The sequence below is a fragment of the Plecotus auritus genome, assembly GCF_963455305.1.
Source record: "Plecotus auritus genome assembly, chromosome: 3".
NCBI lineage: Eukaryota > Metazoa > Chordata > Mammalia > Chiroptera > Vespertilionidae > Plecotus > Plecotus auritus.
Genome location: NC_137772.1, coordinates 99431983 through 99456873, shown reverse-complemented (window position 1 = coordinate 99456873; position 24891 = coordinate 99431983). Strand labels below are relative to the sequence as shown.

At 40.3% G+C, this 24891-nt stretch overlaps 1 protein-coding gene across 1 annotated transcript; it reads right to left on the bottom strand.

Annotated features, from left to right (window-relative positions):
* Positions 1 to 200: 200 nt before the first annotated feature.
* On the bottom strand, positions 201 to 21728 carry MED4 (mediator complex subunit 4). Its single transcript, XM_080659493.1, has 7 exons — positions 21556 to 21728; positions 15170 to 15236; positions 10291 to 10461; positions 7643 to 7700; positions 6096 to 6182; positions 4708 to 4839; positions 201 to 1138 (listed from the first exon to the last, which is right to left on the bottom strand). The coding sequence occupies exons 1-7, from the start codon at positions 21678 to 21680 to the stop codon at positions 966 to 968; spliced, it is 813 nt and encodes a 270-aa protein (XP_080515619.1). The 5' UTR covers positions 21681 to 21728; the 3' UTR covers positions 201 to 965.
* Positions 21729 to 24891: the final 3163 nt, after the last annotated feature.

The window sequence follows — 24891 nt, the reverse complement described above, 5'->3', positions numbered from 1 at the left end:
TTTATTCTTTTTCTTCCAAAAAGAGTGTCAGTGTGGGCATTTGAGAAACCCACCAGCTGTGATTACTAGTTCAATTGTATTTATTATATCACGTTCATTCACACACCAGAATTCTACTTAAGAATGTATAATATGCAACTGGATTTACAGAAATAATTTTCTAAACCACACGGGAAGTAGTTTAAATTAAAACACATGCATAAACAGTATAAACAAGTTAGTTTATTCTTAAAAATTACAATAATTACAAATAGTACAAATTGAGACATTTTTCCTGTTCCTGTGACAGAAGCTGACAACCTTCACTTTCAGTAGGGTTTTTGATATTTTGATATGATGCACATTCAGTGATATGCTGCCTTAAAAAAAATATTTTCTAAATAATTCCAGGAGGCCTATTAGTGATATATACATGGGTCATTTATCTCAAATCTCATTTCCAAACTACTATGTACAAGTCCAACACAACTGGACTAGAACAGGGTAAGAAGGCACTGAATTGAATAATCTTTTTTCCCAACAGTAATTTTTCTTTTTTAAATTCTCACTCAAGGGTATTTTTCCATTGGTTTTTAGAGAGAGTGGAAGGGAGGGGAAGAGACAGAGACATCTATGTGAGAGAGACACATCGATTGGTTGCCTCCCTCACACGTCCTGACTGGGGCTGAGGATCGAGCCTGCAACCAAGGTACGTGCCCTTGACCAGAATCGAGCCTGGGACCCTTCAGTCCATGGGCCAATGCTCTAACCACTGAGGAACCGCTAGGGCCCAACAGTAAATTTTGATTATTCTCTAAATATTTAACAAATGGGTTAGAACTAAAATCATGATTTTTGGCTTTAAAAAGTAAATCTGTGATTTTTAATGGGCTGCACAATTCCACTATGGCCAGTATTACCTATTTTTACAGGTTTGCTATTGTTTAAGAAACAGAATTCTACAGTATTCAATTCTGTATGCTTTTTTAATCGGAGTCACTACTACTGCTTGAGGAGTCTGTTGACATAACCTCTACATCATCTTCATTTTCTTTATTATGCCCTGGAGGTTCCAACAAAAAGTCATTACTGTGATTTGGTGGTAACATATTCATTGCCATATCATTTGACTGCCAGGGATACTGTGGAGCAAGGACATCTGGAGAAAAGAAAGAAGCACATATAAAAACACTTCTACTAGTAATTATTTACTTCTAGATAACTCTTCCCTCCATGCAATTATTTTGAAGTAAGTTTTTTTTAGGCTAGAAATCAAAACACATTTGGCCAAATTAACAAAGGTCTAATTTATCAAGAGAGTAATGTTTTAGTAACTAGAACCTGTGTTTTATTTTTAAAAAATCATACTTTAGCATAAGTAACTATTTATATAGTCAGTAGATAATTTTTCTTTTGCAAAACATTCATAATTACAAATCACATATTTCCTATATCTATGGTTGTATGTACATATACAGGGTGAGGCAAATGTAGGTTTACAGTGTGAATATGCAACACATATTATTTTTCATTTTTTACTAGAGGCCCAAAGCACAAAAATTCATGCAAGAGTAGGCCTTCCTTTCCCTGGCTGCCGGCACCGGCTTTCCTCCGGCACCTGAGACCTGGGCTGGCTTCCCCTCCCCCGCCCCAGCTTCATCAGGAATGACGTCTGGAAGATATCTGGTCTAATTAGCATATTATCCTTTTATTATTACAGATTCTTGTGTTACTTTCCATACAAATAACTGTACACCTGCTTTTACCCCATCCTGTATGTTAGATGACATATTACTCTCTATATATTCTTTATACACATTATAAATAGTTAATGTATACTATACTATGCATTACAAGTTTAAACTGCTTTTTAAGTGTCAAATCCACTCTTCTCCCTGGATCCTAAAAACATTAGTCCCTTGCAGCAGCTGCACTGTTAAGCTTTGCCAGTAGAGGGCACTGGAGGGACTCTATCAGAGGAACTGACTTCTCTTGGATCTCATGCTTTCAGTCTTACTCTTGTGGTGCCTGGTTGGTGCACAGGACAAGTGGTGCTCACCTCTTAGCCAGTTTCAGTGGTGTCCCAGAGGATGGTTTCCTAGGAAGCTTCATCATTACCCCAAAGGGTAGCTTCCCAGCAAGTCTTGCTGGAATTCTAGTGGGTAATTTCCTGTTTGCCAGCTCTGGCCTGTGACACCTAACTTCTCTGCCATCCAGTGGGCCATGGCTATACCCTCTACTGAGGGCACCAAGATATGAATGTAGGCCTTGGGATGGGGAGGAACCTTGGGTACTCTGCCTTGCTACTATATGTAGTAGCTGCTCCCCATAGCTGTTATTCCCTTAATAGTTAGTATCTTGTTACTATACTACTTGTTAATTCTTTAAAATTTCCTTGTCCACATTGCTGGTGTGGTTTCTGCCTCCTGAATAGACCTTGACTGGCATATGATATGGTACAACGGAGACAGGCCACTAAGCCAGAACAAGTGGAACACGGAAACTGAGACAGACAGCTGAACAAACTGACAGAGCAATTTATAGATACAGAAGGTCACCTCCTTAGAGATAACATCTGGGCCTCAGTTGTATTTCAGTTCCAGACCCAGAAAAGCGGCAAAACCAGATGGGTGACACCAGGTCCAGCTGCCATGACTAACGACCTCCTCCCCCGACACTGACCAATCACTGAAGACTATGACCCTGAGGAGCACACCTGGAAAACTGATGAACGTTCTGTTGAAACCCTCCCCTGTGACCTCCCCGAAGATTCCTGCCTGCAAGAGAAATGAAAGCCTCAAGACAAAGGACCCAGCACTGGCTCTCCTTCCTAGGGGCACACCAGAACCTCCCCTCCCCTTCTTCCACAGGCATGCATCTCCTAAACTCTAAGGGATCCCAGGAGGCTGTCAACCAGGGCAGCAGCAGTTCATCCCAGGCAACCCCCTGAACCTGTCCTCAAGGCCCCCATTTCTCTGACTTTTTAGCCAAAACAGACCAGCCTAAGCTCATTTCCCCAGGCCTTTCTTGTTTCACTCCCCAGCTTTATTAAATGTCCTCTAAAATTCACCTGGACTCCTGTTGTGAAAATTTTTCTTGAACAAAGTAAAAAACCCCACACACTATCAACTGACCCTAGGCAGATCCTCCAACAGCCAGGTCCCCTTTCCATAACAAAATCACAAAGAGAAAAATGAGGAGATATCCAGGGAAACTAATGCACAGTGAATTCCCAATTTATAATTTAGATAATTAACGAAAATAATGCTTACAAAGAATTTTCAGTAACACCGGGGGGGGGAGGGAGGGGAAGCATCCTTACAATGAGAAGCAAATAAATAAATAAATAAATAAATAAATAAATAAATAAAGCACATTTTAAACAATGTAAATAAAACAGAGGAAAACAATAGATAAAATACTAAGTGATTGGTGAAAAGGTAGTATTTTCCTTTTTTAACTTTTAAAATGTTCTTCCAAATCAAAACAAGTCACTTCTATAAAAGATAGCATATGGAAAACATAAAGTAACATACAATAGCACAAACCATACTATATGCGAAACTTGAGCCAAGTCTCACAAAAATGATATAAAGTTATTAAAAGCCTACAAAAAGCTTTGTTATTCATTTTAACTTGGGGTTTTTTAGGAGTGTATCCACTTTATCATCTTTAAACTCAAAGTATGTATTTCTTACTGTTTATACAGTATGTCTCACATTTTTATTTTATTATTTTTTAATCTTCACCCAAGGATATTTTTTCCATTGAGCTTTAGAGAAAGTGGAACAGAGAGAAATAGTGATATGAGAGAAACACATCAATTAGTTGTCCCCTGCATGCGCCCCAACCAGGGCCTGAGCCGGGGAGGAGCATGCAATCGTGACTGGAATCGAACCTGGGACCCTTCAGTCCACAGGGTTCTATCCACTGAGCCAAATCAGCTAGAGCCCAATGCCTGAGAAAAATGGCATATTAACAAATGAGAGAGAGAAAGGTCAGTTTATTCTAATTTCATAACCTCCATCTAGAACGGTCCTTAAACTAAAGAGTAGAATAAATTGGCAGAAAACAGCTATTAAAATGAATCGGATCTGGTACCTCCAACTTGTTCAACAGCCAAAACTTTGGTCTATCTGAAAGCATTCTTTTAATTAATACTAGAGGCCCGGTGCACGAAATTCGTGCACGGAGGGGTGGGGGGGCGGTGTCCCTCAGCCCAGCCTGCACCCTCTCCAAACTGACATCCCTCTAACAATCCAGGACTGCTGGCTCCCAACTCACCTACCTGCCTTCCTGATTGCCCCTAACCACTTCTGCCTGCCAGCCTGATCACCCCCTAACCACTCCTCTGCCAGCCTGATTGATGCCTAACTGCTCCCCTGCCAGCCTGATTGCCCCTAACTGCCCTCCCCTGCAGGCCTGGTCACCCCTAACTGCCCTCCCCTGAAGGCCTGGTCACCCCTAACTGCCCTCCCCTGCAGGCCTAGTCCCCCTTAACTGCCCTCCCCTGCAGGTCTGGTCCCCCTCCCCCTCAACTGCTCTCCCCTGCAGGCTTGGGTCTCCCCTCAACTGCCCTTCCCTGCAGGCCCGGTCGCCCCCAACGGCCCTCCCTTGCAGGCCTGGTCCCTCCCAACTGCCCTCCCCTGCTGGCCATCTTGTGGTGGCCATCTTGTGTGTTGGAGTGATGGTCAATTTGCATATTACTCTTTTACTAGATAGGATTACCTGGCAATCTCCCTGCTGCAAGTGCATCTCCAGGTAAATGACCATTCACACCATTAGTGGAAGGATTGTTCATCTGACCCAATAATCCACTTCTCATCTCTAAATCAGTTGGGTATGGTCTCCGTGGGTCCCCTAAAAACACACACAAACAAAACAAAAACCCAAACCCAAAACAGATGACTTTTAATTTGATTGGTTCATTTTGAAAACTCAAGCTAAACGTTCAATTTTGAAATATGAAGGACATCTTATCAATTGTTACTAAGAGGATAATATATTTAATACATGTATTTTTATTTCTTCTCCGAATCTTCACCATAATATACTATTCTCTATATAATAAAATGAAAAGTTTGTCAATTTAGAAAAAATTCAAAATGACAAGTTTAGAAAGTTAAAATCATCTTGATTCTTCTAACTTAACTGCATTATTTAGTATGAAAATAATAATGATACATACTCTGAGGAAGAACAGATCACGACACTTCTTTTTTTTTTTTCCTGATAGAAAGGACTGAATGCTTACTGGAAGAACTGTCTAAATTAAAACTCTTTTCTAACCAATCTCATTCATCTTGTCATTTAAAGACTAATTCCTTGACTTTCCAGTGGAGTATCAGGTGTGAGTAATCTTTATTTCCAATCATAAAAGCATACTAAATAGCAGTTTGGGGCTGATCAAAACTGGGCCAGATTTGGACCAAATTTTTGGTAATATTTCTCACAAACTCCAGTTACTGACCCCAAACAATATAGTTACTCTTAGTTTTTTTAGTATGGCAAAATACCAAAATAACATCAGGAATTACTGAAGTTGAGATAACTATCTCCCACTCCTCCCAAGGCTGCTGCTCTACCGTAATGTCTCCATCTTATGTTTTACCCATTGTCTATTAATATAGTTGCAGCTGGTTACTCCTTTGCTGTCTTTTTTACTCCAGCTCTTCCCAGTCCTGTGTGTTTGCTATTGGGCCGCTCAGTGCTCTATCTTTATTATCTAATAGTTGGAATTGTCTGTTTCCCAGGCTGGAAACTTTGTGGAAATCCTAATGGCTCTAAAAAGTTGGCTTCTGGCCAGCATGGGTTTTACAGGCATATAAATCTATAGCTTTAGAATCACCACATATTATCTTGTGCTTTTAAAAATTATTATTTAAAAAAAAATAAAACAAACAGGTCCTAGTGGCAATAGCTTTGTAGAAAACCAAACCAATAAAACCAATGACCTATATTCTTACTTATAAAACCTTAAAAATGTGAAAATATGTAGCAAATGTTACATAATTCTATATTTAAATACATTCTATATCTAAATCTTTTTCTCTATTTTTGTGTACAGTCATGTAAGAATTTTCACATATATCTAGTAAAAAGAGAAGTATTTTTACCTGGAACCCAGGTCAGTGGGGCACACACAGCATTACTTGCACTAATCCTATGTGCATACTTAATTATTTCTTCAGAGGAGATAGCACCTGAGAGAGTCAAGAGTTGAGTGTAAAGACAGAAGTTTATAAATGCATAAATCATAGTTACATTTAATGCTTAATTTTTAAATGATCTGAAAATAGGATAATCTTGAGTTACCTACCTTCCCTAATAATATCTGAATGCCTAATGTGACTTAAATCATATATATATATATATTTCTAAACAAAAGAGCAAGACATTCAGAAAAATCAGCTGACATAATTAAAATATTAAATTTGGGAGACTAGCACGACAATGCTCAATAACCTCAATTTTTAACTACCATTAAATTATTACTATTACTATTACTATTCTGAAAGCAACAGTGAACACAAATAAAAGAGAACAGAATATTTCATTTCCCAGTGATATCCAAATCAGAGCAGCAGTTCACACTGTATCACTAAACTGTTAACATAACGGACTCTAAGCTTATAAGTAGACCTAAGTAGAAAGATGTTTACAATATAATCATTAAGTAAAAAAAAAGCTGTGAAGTAATATGTACAACATGACCTGACTTTTTTTTAGAATATATGTATACATATGTATTTGTACTGTTCTTGGTATATATGTGTTTATAGATCTAAAAAAACAACAACCCTGCCCTAGTCAGTTTGGCTCAGTGGATAGAGCGTCGGCCTGTGGACCAAAGGGTCCCGGGTTCCATTCCAGTCAAGGGCACATACCTTGGTTGCAGGCTCCTCCCCGGCCCTGGCCCTGGTTGGGGCTCATGCAGGAGGCAACCCATCAATGTGTGTTTCTCACATCGATCTTTCCCTCTCTCTTCCACTCTCCCTAAAAATCAATGGAAAAATATCCTTGGATGAGGATTAACAAAAACAACAAAAAAATTCTGGAAAGACATACACCAAATATTAACAGTTATCTGAAACAGGAAAAGAGAAAAGTTTGACAAGTCTGAGATCATTAAATGTAGATTATTAAAAGGAAGCAGCCAGAGTTTTCATTACAATTCTGACTTTTAGTATGTAAAATAAAAGATCCAAAAAGATCCAAAATGGGAGCCTTTTAGAGAAGCAGGAGGGAACAGGAAGGCCAGCTGTGTTTCTGCATGACTAGTTCTAACTTCATGATGATCTTAGTCCCACTACAATTGTCCAATGGATGTTTTCTTTCATTCTCTGTTCTATCTTTCAAGACTCAATTCAAATCCCACTCGCTTCCAGCTCACAGTTCTCTTCTCCCAACAATTTTTTAAAGCCATTGTCTTTACTGCACATTTGGGTACATAGCCATAACTTGCCTTATATTATTGCTTTTTATAGCTGAAAGAGGATGTAAGACTTGGGCACAGCACTAAAACATAGCTGACACTTTACAATGAAAATGTATTGGAACCTTTTGACAGCAGCAAATGATTACTAATAATACTCTCATCAGTTTCTTGAGACTAAAAGTTGATTTTTTTCAGAAAGTCATTCAGTGTTCCCGCAGTACTAACCTTTTCTTGCCTTATCTATTGATTTCAGTTTTTCTTTTGCTTGGTAAACAGCTGTTGCCTAAAGAACATTAAAGAGAAATATGGTTTATTCTTCACAATATCAAGTGCAGTTTTTTGCTTAATTCACAATATCACTTATCCCACAGGAACAATATCCAATTTGGAAATCCCCACTATTTATTTGTAATATTCTGAAACAGCACTGGATATCATTTACATCACAGATATACTAAATGAAGCAAATATTATATTCATGAATTAGTCTCCATTCACAAAATTACTTGTTAGAAATAACATATAAATTGGATTGTTTACCAACATTTTTCTTTATGTCCTCTATCATTCAGAAGAGATCTAGACCATGAACCAACCCAAAAGCATCCTATTCTTTCACCTAATTCAAGAATAAAGTAACTAAAAAATTATTTTTTAATTTATAAGATATATTCTTGCATTGATCTCTTATTCATTAATATATTACCTTCATGCTTAGTGACTGCTATATGAACTTGCCCTCACCCCCACACTTCTCACAAAGGTACACTGAAGGGTAAATTGAGGTTAACCTAGTATTTGCAACCTCAACTATAATACAGTGGTTAAGAATATGGCATTGAAGAGATTTAGGTTTAAGTTACATCTCTACTTTTTACCCTTCTTAAAATCTTGGTTTCTTCATCTTTAAAATGCAAAATGACTTCATATAATTGCTATGAAGATTGAGATACTGCAAGTGAAGAGTAAAGCACAGGGCCTGGTGCACAAGTGATCAATAAATGTCAGCTGCCATTTCCTATATCATAAAATTCAGTGCTCACTGTCTTTAACTCAATAATTATATCTGAAACTTAATCTAAAGAATATAATCCGAAATGCAAAAGTAAAAAAGCTTTTCTGAAAGAATATTCATCGAAGTATTCTTTGTAACAGAAAGTTAGAAAACTAAACGAGGATATAATTATATAAAAATGCTTTAATTTTAATAAATAGTAATAGAATGTCAGTTAGTGCCTTGTTAATTACAATAGGTAAAAAAATGTACACATCTGAGACTGAAAGGATCTACACCAAACTGTAAATAGTGACAGTCTTTGAGCAGTGCCACTAAAGGCAATTTTCCCTCTTCTTTCTACTTTTTTTGTATTTTCTGAATATCCTTTGATAGGCAAACCTACTTTCTGGAACATCTCCCATCTTGAACAATTCGTTTCTCAACCAAGTTGTTCACAGAAAATGTCTCCGTTTTGGGCCTGACAACCCTTTCATGCTGATATCTCAGCGTGACAAAAAGCATCTCTCAGGCAAAAAAGGAGAGAATGCTTTTGTTGCTGGTGAAACCAAACAGACAAGTACAATTTTAAAACATAAAGGGCCCACCAAGAGTGCTAATGTTGCTAAGGGTGTGAAAGAAGCAATGATCATAGGCAATTGAAGAGGTAGAAAAACTGTTGTTGATTTAGATAAATGAAAAGCAGTTAGCCAGTGACAGCATTTTGGAGGCAGTGATATATGAACACACAAAGATGCTGCATAGTGACCTGAAAGACACCCCTGGAATGAGTGCTGAAAAGGATTTCTTTAAGGCTAGTATGGGGTAGTTTGATAAATTTAAGAAAAGAAGTATTTATTTATAGATTAAACAGTATATTAGACATGTACTGTATATACTAGTAAGAAAGGTCAAAGCAGGAAATTATTTGGGGGTCTGGAACGAATTAATTCAGTTTATATTATTTCTAATGTGAAACGTGATTCAATTTTCGAACAAATCGCTTCTTGAACAGCCTTCCGGAACTGAGGTTCCACTGTATTACTTTTCTAATAAAAATAGATTTTATTAGAAGTACTTACTTGGGAGCAAAAAACCCAAAAGAAAACAAGTAAAGGAAAGAAAAAAAAAAGAAGTTTTTACTTGGGGTCATTTCTGTAGTAGGAGTGGTTAATTTATCCCAAACTGCTCAGGCTTCTATATATTGGAGCCCATTTTGACACATTTTGGAGAGATTTATCAGGGTCAAGAATGTCAGCTATGTCTGGTCCATATGAGAATCAAACAGCTGTGTCTGCAACACCACCATACAACAATTACATTAATTAGTATATAGTGAAATAACTGGGCAAATAATAGCAAATAAATTGCCTCTTGGAAACAGTAGCCAAGAACAAGAAAAAGAAAAACTAGAGCCCTTGACACCTACCCTAATACCACCTAGTTTAGGATGTAAGACTAACTAATATAAATTTTAATCAATTTATAAGATTGGTACATATTTTTACTGATTTTGAAATATTTGACCAGACTAAAAAGTTGTCACTTTCAGACTTGGAAAATCAAGTTTCTGCCATTTCAAAATACTGATAATTGAGCCCTGGCTGGTGTTGCTCAGTTAGTTGGGCATTGTCCTATGCACCAAAAAGTTGCCAGTTCAATTCCCGTTTAGGGCCCAGGTTGCAGGCTTGGTCCTGGTAGGAGTTGTGCAGGATCGATGTTATTCTCTCACATCCAACAATGTTTCTCTCTCTTTCTCCCTGTCCCTTCCTTCCTCTCTCTCTCTAAAAATCAATTAAAAAATACTAATAGTAGACATATTTGTCAAGAATAATTAAATAAACAATATCTTTGTTAAAGAACCAGACTGCCAACTTACCAGTATTTGTTCAGCTTCCTTTAGCTGTTTTTGTAATTGCTGAATATCACTGTCTCTCTTCTCAACTTCTTTTTCTAAAACTTGCATTTCATGGTGAATTTTTCCCTGATTAAGTGCCAATTTCATTAGTTCCTGAAATTCCCCATCTCTGTGAATTAATAACTCCAGCACCTGTCAGATAATAATTGATTAAAGCAGACAACAAAATAAAAAGCTACATTCCAATGAAACAAATAATCCATCTAATACTTGTCTAAGTTATAAAATTTTAACACATTCAAATATTTTTAATCCTTACTGCAAATAAAAATAGCCTATTTATAATTATTTTGGAAAACAGATTAATATTAATATTTCCTTTTTGTAATTATGTGCTATTTTTTCATACAAAACAAAACTAGCCTTTAGAACTAGCAATATGCTAAACGAACAAGTTTATTCATTTACCAGGGAAGAAAAAATTTAAAAGTTTATCCTTAAAAATATAATGCAGTGGAGGTTCCCCCAATTTTGATACTTGAGATTATTTTAGTTGGCACCAAGAACTTAAAAAACTTTATTATTACACATGTGTGCTAGTATTAGAAAAATATAACTGTCATATAAAACCTGTGATTTCATGTATCGTATGGCTCAGGATGAAGATGGTTTATAAAAGAGCAATTTCAAAAAATAGTAAATAAGTTTTGGCACTAACTATGAAGGTTAAGAAGAAAAAAATAGAAAGTTTGGGTTCAAATCTCTAGTTTTTTATTTATTAGCAGTATGACAAGGGAAAGTTACCTGACCTCTTGGAACCTGCTTTCTCATTAGGAAAAGGGCATAATAACAGTACCTTGTCACAGACAATTGTTATGAAGATTTATGATATAATGTATGTTAAGTACACATAGAAAAGCTCAATGAAGGGTAGTTACTGTCATCACCCACCTGCCGCTGACTACAGAAGATGCAATCTAATCTAAATACCCTTACTTTACTCTGCTAGTAGGACATAATATATCAGAAAGGAAATGGCTATCCAAATTCAGAATCAAATTTTTTAAAATATATTTTTATTGATTTCAGAGAGGAAGGGAGAGGGAGAGAGAGATAGAAACATCAATGATGAGAGAGAATCATTGATCGGCTGCCCCCTGCACGGCCCCCACTGGAAATCGAGCCTGCAACCTGGGCATATGCCCTTGACTGGAATTGAACCTGGGACCTTTCTGTCCTCAGGCCAACGCTCTATCCACTGAGCCAAACCAACTAGGGCCAGAATCAATTTTTAAAATATTATTAAAAATTTGTTAAAGTCTAAAAAATACAGATATGGGTGGATTCTATTTAATCAGCCTATAATCCCCATTCTTCTCAAGTCACAAGAGGAGAAAGCTAGGTTTCCATTTCCATAAAAGCTATATTTTTTTAAAAAATTATTAACCAAAGTGATTAGTATACATTAGTTCCATGACAGCTTTCAAGAAATATACACAGTTTGACCTATTTTATAAACCATCAGAGAATAGTAAAAATTCTCTTTAGATTTTATTGTTGAGTAGAAAAAATTATTCAACTGAAGTCAGAAGACCTAGATTCTAGTTCCACTTATCCATTAACCTTTATTCATTTATGCACCCTGAAAGACAATCAGTTTGACGGGAGGTCAAACTGAAGACCATTAAAGTCCCTTCTAACTTTGAAATTCTATATATATGAAAATATGAATATTAAAACAAATGGTGGTTAGAACGTTTCAAATGGCATATCCCTCTAATATTTAACAGTTTTAATGACAATCATACAGGAATTCACACAGTACCAAGTACAAGATATAATTCACAGAACGCTAGTTCTTTATTTTTTAAAAAAATATTGATTTTAGAGAAAGGGAGAAGAGAGAAACATCAATATGAGAGTGCAACATCAATTGGCTGCCCCCTGCATGCGCTCTACCAGGGGTTGAGGCTGCAAACCAAGCATGTACCCTGACCTGGAACTGAACCAGAAATCTTTGGATGCACAAGCTGATGCCCAACCAACTGAACCACACTGGCCAGGGCAAGAATTGCTAGTTCTTAAAAAGTATAAGAAAGGTTAGTGCAGGTTTTGGTTATGATCTTCTGAATAAACTGGGTGCCTGGTTCATAGCTAGCATTTACTAAGTGCCTAGAAAATAAAGTGAAAACTCATTTTTCACTTTTTGCTCATCCTATATAAAGAAATTGTAATATGCTAAGTGTCCGACTGATCAGTTGACAGTTCAGTCGACCATGTGACCAGTCGCTATGATGCGCACTGACCACCGGGGGCAGAAACTCTGATCGGTAGGTTAGCTTGCTGCTGGGGTCTGGCTGATTGGGACTGGGCGAGACAGCTGGACATGCCCTGGAGCCCTCCCGCAGTCCCTCCCCGGCCGGCCCCCATCAGCCCCAATCGCTGGCCAGGCCGAAGGACCCCCACCATGCACGAATTTGTGCACCGGGCCTCTAGTTTTGTATAAATTCCTAATTAACACCATGTTATCGATAATAATGAAAGCAAAATATGCTAATTAGACTGGACGTCCTTCCGGACGAAGCCGCGGCAGTGGGGGCCGAGGCAGAGGTGGCCGTAGCGGCGGCGGGGCCAAGCCCCTTGCATGAATTTCGTGCATTGGGCTTCAAGTTTAATAATAAAGAATCTGAGACTGGAATTCTTTTAATAACACTTTTGTCTCTAGGCTCTTTCTTTTTTTGAAAACAAAACAAATAGCAACAACAAAAACCCCCAATCCTAATATCCCTTAAGCAAGAAGCTTTTTTCAACTTGTAGCCTTATCTGATTCCCCCTCTCCTCTTGAGGGAATTGATCATTGAAGAAAACAAGTTCTAGGGCACCTCTATTTAGAGTACATCAGATTTCTCTGCCCTCAAAAGATATCATACAATGAAGTTAAGATAATGGGGGAGAAGAGTTAAGATAATTAGACACTGTCTCCTGTTCTGTCTTACATCTTTAAAAAGGTTAATCCTTCCCATTTTCTCTTAAAAAGTTTTTTTTTAATTGTGCCCCCCTCCATAATATAAAATGTGCACTCTTAAAGTCTTGAACCAGAAAACAAAAAATCTGTTCACTGTAGGAAATTAGGAAGCACAGAAAAGTATAAAGAAAATAAAAACTACCTATAATCTCAACATCCACAAAATATGAAACCTTTATTAACAATTGTATGCTCTTTTAGTTCCATTCAGGTTGCATAAGGGAAACCAATCCTATATAATAAAAACCTAATATGCAAATCGACCGGTGGAACGACCAGTTGCTATGACATGCACTGACTACCAGGAGACAGACACTCAATGCAGGCGCTGCCCCCAGCCCGCAGGCCCCAGGCCAGCCAAGGTGGGTGCTAGCAGGGGCTCCCTGATGGCCCTGCCAGTCACCCCACAGAGGGAGGCAACCAACGGCAGCGGCGGGGAGATTGCGGGGTGCGGGTGCTGGGGGGTGGGGGGTGGGGAAGCGCCAGGCCGATCAAGGTGGGTGCCAACGAGGGCCCTCCAATTGCCCAGCCAGTCGGCCCAAAGATCAGCCCTGATCACTGGCCAGGCCTAGGGACCTTACCTGTGCATGAATTTCGTGTGCCGGGCCTCTAGTCCTCCTATATAATAAAAGCCTAATATGCTAAGTGTCCAGTTGTCTGTTCAACCAATCAAAGGATAATATGCTAATGATATGCTAAGGCTGCTCAACCACTCCCTATGACATGCACTGACTATCAGGAAGCAGACAGTTGACCCGTCAACCAGTCACTATGACATGCACTGACCACCAGGGGGCAGATGTTTCGACTGGTAGGTTAGCTTGCTGCTGGGGTCCAGCCGATCAGGTTTGAGCGAGATGGGCCGGACATGCCCTGGAGCCCTCCCATGTTCCTTCCCCAGCTGGCCAACCTCCCGCGTCCCTCCCTGACCTCGATCGTGTACTGGGGATCCTCAGCCTGGCCTGCGCCCTCTCGCAATCCTGGACCCCTCGGGATGTCGTAGAGTCAGTTTCAGCCTAATCCTGCAGGCCAGGCTGAGGGGACCTCGCCCCCCCCCCCCCCCCGTGCACAAATTCATGCACCAGGCCTCTAGTATATAATCAAAGGGTAATATGCAAATTGATCCTAATGGCAGAACAATCAGGAAGGACCGGTCGCTATGATGCGCACTGACCACCAGGGGGCAGAAGCTCAACGCAGGAGCTGCCCCCTGGTGGTCAGTGCACTTCCACAGGGGGAGAGTCGCTGAGCCAGAAGCCGGCTCATGGCTGGCCAGAGCAGTGGCAGTGGTGGGAGCCTCTCCTGCCTCTGTGGCAGCGCTAAGGAGCAGGCCTAAGCCGTTAGTCAGACATCCCCTAAGAGCTCCTGGGCTGCCAGAGGGATGTCTGACTGCCAGCTTAGGCCCGATCCCCTGGGGAGCGGGCCTAAGCTGTCAGTTGAACATCCCCCGAGGGGTCCCAGATTGAGAGAGGGCGCATGCCAGGCTGAGGGATCCCCCCAAGTGCATGAATTTTCATGCACCGGGCCTCTAGTCCTACAATAAAGGGTTAGTTTATGAGAGCACTGATCTTTTTGATTCCAGAAACTATTTTGATCTCCATTTAACAAGACTTTATTGGATGATTCAAAAGATAAAAATGAATAAATGGGTAATTGCAATTAGAACTATAGGAAACAATACTGCTAAACCCTTAGACAACTATTTTCTTGATCACATTGTTACCGTATGTAAATGATACACATATCAATTTAAAAGTTTTAATTAGTAACTTAAAATGATCCAATCTTTCTGTTCTCACACAAAGTAAATATAAATAGGAAACTTGTGGAAATTATGGTTTGGTTTGGTTTTGAATTAAAAAAGAAGTCACTTACCTGGTTTTCTTCTCCAGCCTGTAACAACTTTTGGTTTCTTGAAATTGCCAGCATTTCTATGAGCTCCCTAAAAAAGGAGAGAGAGAGAGAAAAGAAAAGAAAAGAAAAAAACCCAACTAATTAACAAACAAAAAAACTCTTTGCAAAGTAAATACACTAGAGGCTTTCTTAACTTATCTCTACCAGACTTGCTGGATTCATGGTACGCACAGCACTAAGAACACATGGCTACTGCCCCTCAGTCCACTACAACTGTGGACTTCAGCTCTCACCAGCTGTGTTTGCTATCAAACTTATTTATGTAAGTTTTACTTATTACTATAATTATATACATTAATATTCAATATATAAATACCAATAAAAGATGATTGTGAACAGAAAAGTTGTTTTGGTAAAAACTGAAGTTAAATGCTTGGAAAGACTCAACAACAGCTGTAAAGAAGCAGGGGAAAGTAAAAAACTCAGCAAAGCTCTGCTCTAAGACTGAGAGTCTAAGTTCTTACTTCACTTTAAAGAAACCAAACTAGAAACTGCAGCCAATGCATTATGGGTGGTTTATGCATGAAAAACTCCTACATTAGGGGTCTGTCTGCAGGCCAAATCCAGCCCAGCACATCTGCAATTCTGATAAACACTGCATTTTTGGAACAAAGCCATGCCTTTTCATTTACATATTGCCTATGGTTGCTTTCCTACTACAATGGCAGTTGGTAGTTGCAGCAGAGAACTTATGGCCTCCAAAAATAGTTACAATCTGGCCCTTTACAGAAAAAGTTCCTTATCTCTTGTCTTATATAAAAAGATCAGTGAAAATATAACCTTTTATGTGTTTTAAGGTAAAATAAAACAAGTAATGGATGAGTCATTTTTTAATAATTTTCTACTTTAATTGAATTTTAAAATTAACCAAACAGGTATCATATAAAAGGAACTAGAGGCCCGATGCACGAAATTCATACAAGAGTAGGCCTTCCTTCCCCCAGCTGCTGGCACTGGCTTCCCTCTGGCACCTGGAACCCAGGCTTCCCTTGCAGCCCTGGCTTCGTCTGAAAGGACGTCCAGTCTGGTCTAATTAGCATATTATGCTTTTATTATTATAGAGTCTTACACACTATAATAAAATCCTATCTGTCTAGAAAGCTCATTTACTAGATATGCCAATCCTATAAGAAAACTAGTGTATAGAGCAGGAAAAGATGACTAGCAGGTAATATTTATATATTAGTTCCAAACTTGTTGACAGATGAGATTTTTCAGAAATTATGCAGGAGGGAATAGCTTCACAATTTGCTACCTCACATGACTAGCCAGCCCTAGTGTTTGTACTTTCTCCCTGGCTGCCGGGCTATTTTTACCTCCCTATTTTCACCTTCCTTCCTGCTAACCTCATACTTTTTTTCTGGATGGTGTCAATTAGACTCAACCTTCCCACAGTATTGTATATTGAATTAATTAGCTAATTAATGAAAAAAGTGGGTGGGGAATGGAAGGTCTTTATACACTCATTTGTCAAATATTTCTTGAGTGCCTATTACTTGCCAGGCACTTTCTAGATGTGTGGGTTATAAAAGTGAAAATTAGCATTTGAATTCTAATACAAGTGATAAGAATAACTAAGAAAATACAAAAATAAAACCAAAGTTAAGGGTTAGGAAGAAAATATATTTTCTCTTCCTTATGACTTAATAACATTTTCTTTATTACTTTAATTTATTGTAAGATACACTGTACGCCCAGTCAGTGTGGCTCCACCTAAAACCACAAGGTCACTGTTCAATTCCTAGTCAGGGCACATGCCTGGGGTGCAGGCTTGATCCCCAGCATTGCAGGAGGCAGCCGATCAATGATTCTTTCTCATCACTGCTGTCTCTATCTCTCTCTCTTCCTCTCCCTTCGTCTCTGAAATCAATTAAAATTTAGTAAAAAAAAAAAAAAGAAAAGAATACAGTATATAATACATATACAAAATATATGTTAATTGATTGCTTATTTTATCAGAAGGCTTCCAAAAAATGGTAGGCTACTAGATTTGGGGGAATCAAAAGTTATATGTGGATATTCCACTGCGTGGGAAATTTGTGCCCCTAACTTGCGTTGCTCAAGGGTCAACTGAACTACACTTGAGATAAATGAGAGGTACACAGAATTAACAGAGCGGTGTGGAAACTTCAAGACTACTATCAACATGGTTTCTGTGGGACAATGAATTCTGAATTACAAACAGGTTAAGAAAAACTTTTAGATTACAATCCATCTATGTTTTTATTTTTAAAATTTCTACAAAGACTACCTTATTCTATTTCATTTTATAAAGTAATAAATATACTGAAAAGCTACATAACCAGGTAACAGTAAAAAATATATCCCATATTTCAAACTCACTATTTTGAAAAGTCAGAGGTTACATCAACCAGAAACTTTTCATTTTTCATAAAAAACTTGAAACAAGAGAAAAATTCATTCAGAGGAAAATGACAAGCTTCCCAGGTCACATATTGGGACTTTACTGAAAGTCAATGACCTGGAACTGCCTCATTCTGTGGAGAAGTTTCAATGAGTCTTAGGTGGCAAACCACAAAGTGACATGTTTTCCACTACCACCACCAACCACCAGGATCGTAGAAGAGGTAAATTTTCACTTATCTACTGTCACCCTGTCGTTCTTTAGAGATGAACAAATAAAAGAACATGATAAGTCAAGAGAAAATCAGAGGAAAAGAAAAATGAACTTTTAAGACAATGGTTATTACCAAAACCTATCACCTGTCAATAGATTCAGTGAAGACTACAAATTGACCGGAATCGATCCTGGGACTCTTTAGTCCGCAGGCTGATGCTCTATCCACCGAGCCAAACTGGCTAGAGCGAGAAATCAAAGCCTTTCTGGCATTCTAGGAAAAAGAGCAATAGAGGAAATGCAGCTTCTTTTAGAGCAGTGGTTCTCAACCTTTCTAATGCCGTGACCCTTTAATACAGTTAGTTCCTCATGTTGTGGTGACCCCCAACCATAAAATTATGTCGCGATCCACAGGTTGAGAACTGCTGCTGTAGAGCCTAAGACCATCGGAAAACATAGATATTTACATTACTATTCATAACAGTAGCAAAATTACAGTTATGAAGTAGCAATGAAAATAATTTTATGGTTGGGGGTCACCACAAGATGAGGAACTGTATTAAAGGGTCGCGGCATTAGAAAGGTTGAGAACCACTGTTTTATTTTTTATTTATTTATTTTTTTAAATATATTTTTTTGATATTTTACAGAGAGGAAGGGAGAGGGATAGAGAGCTAGAAACATCGATGAGAGAGAAACATCGATCAGCTGCCTCCTGCACACCTCCCACTGGGGATGTGCCCACAACCAAGGTACATGCCCTCGACCGGAATCGAACCCGGGACCCTTCAGTCCACAGGCCGACGCTCTATCCACTGAGCCAAACCGGTTTTGGCGAGAACCACTGTTTTAGAGGAATAGAAAACTCAGCACCTCAACTATACAAGTGGAACACTGAAGAATAAAGTTTCAGAAACAGTGAGGTTCTTGAGGAAAATTTAAACTATGATTCACTACGTGAGTGAGCACATTTCACCACACAGAAAATGCTATACTTGGTAATCAAGGAAAGAATTAAATATAAAGTAGGATAAATTGATCAAATCTAGGTACAAGAGAATTTCAAGTTAGTCTCAAATTTAACGTAACTTATAAATTATTTAATTATGCTATCTCAAGTCTAGAGTACATGGATACCAAGTATATGTACTCCTACCGAAAGCATTAGGAAAACACACCTCAGATACACAGTTCAGAAGCACAACAATCCAGAGGCAAGAACTCAAGATTGATTGCTGGGTTGTCCAATGTCAGAAAAAAGCTCTCTAAGACCATTACCCTGGATGGGCAGGCTAAGGATTTTAGTTCCTGAAATTAGTGAATATGAAATATATTCTAGGGAATATATTGAAATTCTAAGATTAAGACCCACTCTGTACAAAAGGCAGCAGCCACAACTCCCTAAAGGGTGAGTCACTTCTTCACAATATCAACAAACATATTTACAGAAAAATTAATCACTACCATCCATACCATATGGTTGGTCAAAATGAAGAAATAATAAGGAACATTTCAATTTTACTGATTTCATACTCAACAACATCATCAAGATTCCTTAGCAAAGATTTTAGAAGCCAATCAAGTATTAGACTTGGCTTTCTGGTGAGAATTATTCCCAAAGAATAAATAGTTCAAAGGACCATTTCAAACAGAAGATTCAGAATTCAAGAAGTGGAAAAATTGGGTAATACAGGAATTGGCTCATACAAAAGCAACAGAAGTATTTTCCAATTAATTATTAGTTGTTCTGAATCTAATGAAACACTAATCTGTATCACAACTGCATGGTTACCTACTTAAGACACGTCAAGGTACTCAAAGAGACAGTTTGAATGACCAGTGATTCTAAAAGCACTTGTTAGAATGAAGGCACTGTTTTTCAAATGACAGTTGGTCCTCTTTAGGAAAGCAGTGGGCCAGTCAGCATTTACGGGATATTAACTTGATCTTGAATAACTTCCAAAGAATAAGCCCTCCACATAAACTAAATGAAGCTTCAATTAGTGTCCCAAAGATAGTCATGACACACAGAGCAGAAACATAAATTATTTAACTGAAAACTTATGAAAACTCTGTCTTGCTAGGGTCTTTTTACTAAGAAATCATCCTGGTATTCCTTGACAGGTTTAACTAACAAGGTCTCAGCCAGGAACTACAAAGTCAACAAAGACAGAAGGAAATATACAACTTGCATTACTTTGTGAACATTTACACAGGGGCAACGCATTGACAGCTGCCTTGTGCCCGAGTTTCTTGTTCACTGTACTGACTGCTGGATGCCTGAAGATTCCGTGTGCCCTATTTGTAGTCAAACAATATTTGAGTCTACTATGGTCTAAACTGTGAATTAAACACACGCACTATTTAACTTACAGTACTACATCATTTAATATTGTGCTGACCTAGTAATCTAGTAAGTAATGCTCGCTATGGCAAGCACTAAATCACAGTAGATAAAATGCTGATTATTAGTAGGCCAGGTAATACAATATATAAGATTTATTCTAAAGCTGTCAATGAATGTTGGCTGTGGAAATGGTGACATCTGAGCTGGAAGAATGAATGATTTATCAAGATGGATGTGGAGTGGGAATGACAGTAGAGTTGAGGAAGTATGACTAGAATGGGGTGCATTCAGGAGGTTGGAATGAAAGAGTGGAGGGATGTGACCTAAATGAGAATAATAGGATGGATTAATAGGAGATGGAGAATGGCTTTATCTATTGTACACTTAGCTAAAGAATATGGACTTTATCTCATTAGAAAGTGGAAACCTAATGAATATCTTAAAGCAGAAAAGTGATCTGAGATGGCTTTTAAAATCATAGCTCTGCTCTTGGGCAAAACAGACAGATATAGTGGAGATGCATAAAGGCAACTAAAACTGTTGGGAGGCTGCATTAAGAAAGATTTTTGATGGGATGTAAAATAGTGCGGATGGGAACAAGAGGTCAAATATGAGTAACATTTTAGGAGAAAGAACCAAAACTATTTTCACACCCAAGTGAACGTGAGGAAATTAAGAGGGGCACCAACTTAACAGACTATCATGAAAGATGACGGATGGAATAAAGAAAAGGACATGCAATTTCATCAGATACCTCTGCCACACACGCTGCACCGCAGCCATCCCAAACTGTTAATTCCACCCAGTCGTGTGTGCTCCCTCCTCTCTGAAATCAATAATATATATCATTGCTGTTCCAGCTACCTGCCGCTTAGTGACTGGTAAACTCGGCCTTGCCATGCAGTCCTTTCTCCAGGAAGCCAATCCTGATTACAACCCGGACAGGCACCTAGTCCCAGCGCTGCTGCTGCTGCTGCAGCAGCCCGCAGCGCACGCCTCTGATAAAGTCAGGCTCCGCGTCACTGTCCACAGCCTGTCTCTCCCCATTTACAGCGAGTGGGCTCCTCCCCGGCGACACCTAGTCTCACCCTCACTACCGTCTTCCTGCGCTTGGCACCTGGTGGTAGTTCTTGAAATGTTTGTACAGTGGCCGTGGTCGAAGGGATTCACATCCGCAATCTCTAAGGTCTGCTACGGTTCTGACAGTCTAGGGATTCCTGGGTTACTGTCGTTCCTAAAATGTCCCGGGGGTGGGAGCGTGGGGGAACGCCGTCTCGGCGACCGGGAGGGCTGCGGACGCCACGTCCACGACACTCGTGCACTATCTTCGGGTCTCCTGCGCGCCGGGGTCTCCCTCCCTGCCATCCCTCGGAAACAGCCCTCCCGACAGCCCCTGCCCGGCTCACAGGCCTCCGGCATTACCTGGACAAGACCTCCAGATCTTCCAGCGCAGACAGCAGCCGCTCTCGCGTGCTGTTGCCGCAGGCCGCTCCCGACCCGCCTCCCGGCCGCTCCTTCTCTTTCTCGCCCACGGAGGACGCCGCCATGCTGCTCTCGGGCCGCAGAGGCTGCCGCGCAACTGCGCCGGCGCAGACGTGGGCTCGCGGCGAAAAGGTCACCGAGGGGAAGAGAGGCCCGGCCAGAGCGCCCCCTGTGGGCCTGGGGGTGCACTGCGGCACAGCGCCAGCTTCTGGGCCAGAACCGGCTTCTGGGTTTCAGCCCTGAGAACAGTCAGACGCAAGGCGGTCAGCTTCAGTTGAATCTTCTGTTCCTCCAGCTGGACTGTAAGGCTTTTGCTCAACGGATTTTAAGCATTTGAAGGAAGTAGTAATGGCCTCCCTCTTGTGTCAACTTCTTCGTGAAATGGGCTGGGTCTTCTCAGTATTAACCTGTAGTCTGCATTCCCTTAACACTATTCCCACCTGCTGATTGGCCTGTCATGAGTCTGTAAGCACCATAGGACGGGGACTGTAATCCGTGTTGTCTTCCCTTCAGTTTTCTTTATTGTAGTAAAATACACATAACTTTTACCATGTTAACCGTTGGCGGCGAAAACGGCACCAGTTGTTTCAGGTGACTGGGCCTGGGTTCAGCAACCTCAGTTCCTGAGTTCTGGCTAAGAGAAGAATTCAGAGCCAAGACTCAAATTATAAGAGCAAGTTAATTTAGAAAGTCACAGAGGTAGAAACAGTGAGCCATAGAGGAAATGGGCTCAAAAAACAAGTTACAGCAAAAGAAGGGCCCCTGGAGCTTAGGGGAAAGAGAAAGACAAAAAAAAGTGCCTTGGAGGAAGGGGGTGGAGAAAGACAGGCTTTCAGGCGCGCGCGCGCGCGCGTGCGTGTGTGTGTGCGTGCGTGCGTGTGTGTGTGTGTGCGCGTGCGTGCGTGTGTGTGTGTGTGTGTGTGTGTGTGTGTGTGTGTGTGTGTGTGTTAGAGAGAGCGAGAGAAAGAGAGAGAGAGAGAGAGAGAGAGAGAGAGAGAGAGAGAGAGAAGAGAGAAAATGAATCAGGGGAGAATCTCAACAGGTTATTCATCAGCTTTCCAGGTGGTCTCCACTGATTTGTTGGTGCCAGGGCAGGGTCATTTGTCAATGCAGCTGGTCCTGATGTCAGCCATGGCTGCATGAGGGCTAGAGGTATTTGATGTGGACCAAAGCCTCATTGTCCTGGGGGCTTAATGCTTAAGGGCTACTCTTCGTCCCCCTTGTTCTTTCCCACTCTGAGGGTGGGGGTCTAACTCACATGACCAGCAATATGCCAGAGGAGGAAAGGTCAGAGGAGGGTCCCAGCCCCAGGACCAGCGATATGGAAGGTCAGGGGGTGCTAGGGGAGGAACGGTCACCCTGGAAGCTAGGTACCAGCCCAGTTTTGCCCCGGGGCTTTTGATCCTGTTGACCTTCTATACCTGGCCTATCATCCTTGCTCTGCTCATGGCTGTCTAACTGCTTACTAGATTAACCATGTTTTCATGTAAAATTCAGCAGTATTAAGTATATTCATATTGTTGTGCTACCATCACCACCATTCATCTCCAGAACTCTTTTTATCTTGAAAACTGAAACTCTGTACCCACTAAACAACAACTTCCCTTTCTCTCTTTCCCGAAGCTCTTGGAAACCTCTACTTTCTGTCTCTGAATTTGACTACTCTAACACTGTAAGTGGAATCATGCAGTCTTTGTTCTTTCATGGCTGGCTTATTTCACTTAGCACAATATCCTTAAGGTTCGCCCACATTGTAACATATGTCAGAATTTCCTTCCTTTTTAAGGCTGATAATATTTCATTGTATGTATAGACCACATTTTGTTTATCCATTCATCTGTCAGTGGAGCTTGGGCTGCTTCCACACTTTCATAATCCATTTTTATAATCATACTAGTGACCCAGTGCACAAAATTTGTGCACATTAAAAGGGAATTAATTAGAGGGAATATTTTAATACTGCTATTTGCCCTTTCTCTATAAAAGAAGTGTCAGAGATGAAAGAAAATTAATAAAATGTATATGAAAATCTTCCTCCTGTCAGAGTCTGGGCTGCGCTACGGGAACCAGAGTCAAATCCCTGCCCACCCACGTGCGCCTCAAAATCGCGCAAGACCCAGACCCGGCTGGCCCCACCCCCATTGGGCTAGATCCAGACCTGGCCAGCCCCACCTCCATCAAGCCCCACCCAGTGGGGGGCACGGCCTCAGGTTGCCTGGCCTGGCACCAGGGTGGGGGGCATGGCCTGAGGTCCCCTGTCAAGCCCCACCAGGAGTGGGGCACAGCATCAGGTCCCTGCTGATTGCTTGTTAAGGCTCGTTACAGGAACTCGGCCTCTGCTGTGAGCGCAGCCATCTTGTGTTACGGGATTCCTGCCTCTGCTGTGGGGGCAGCCATCTTGTTATGGCGTGATGGTCAATTTGCACATTCCCTCTTTATTAGATAGTATATTTCCTACAAAATATGTTGCTCATTGTTCAAGATGACTGTTGAACTGAATCAGTATAGTACGTAAGTGGTAGTTAATAAAATTAGTTAAAATAATTGCTGTAGCGCATATTCAAAATCAAAACTGGGTGTCAAAGCCAAAAGTGTAGCTTAGCCCACTTTTCTAGGGTAGAACAATGTATAGCGGACTTTACCTACTAGGGAAACCCAGTTATAACAGTATTGGGAATGGGAGTTCTAGATCAGGCCAAGTTGCCGTTATAAAAGATGAGATGGAGAGATGCCAGCTACAGACATCTGGGAAATGCCCCCCTCATTACAGCATCCTGTCCTCTGGTCTTTTCTGCTCCTCACTCAGAGTTGAGGATTCCCTTGGGCCTCATGCTAAATAAATTTATTCATAGCAACTGCTGTTCAACCAAGAATGCTGATTTATTCACTTACGATGAACATGATTTTACTCATAGAGAAACCTATACAGAAAGCCAAATTATCACCAGTAGGTTGCTTGATAAACTTGGATCAGAACAAATGAAGATAAATAAAAAAATTATCTAATGCAATCATCAGGATTTGCATCTCCATAGCGTAGGGAGAAACCAAGATGGCAGCATAGGCACCTATACTTGCTGCCTCTCACAACCACATCAAAACCACAACTAAACTGCAGAACAACTACCACCCAGAACTGCGGGAAAGCTGGATGAGTGGAAATTCCACAACTAGAGAGGTGAAGAAAGCTCATTGAGACCAGTAAGAGGTGCAGAGGCATGGAAAGTGTTGGCACCTAGATGTGCTGCTCTTTAAACCGGGGGATACAAGCTCCCA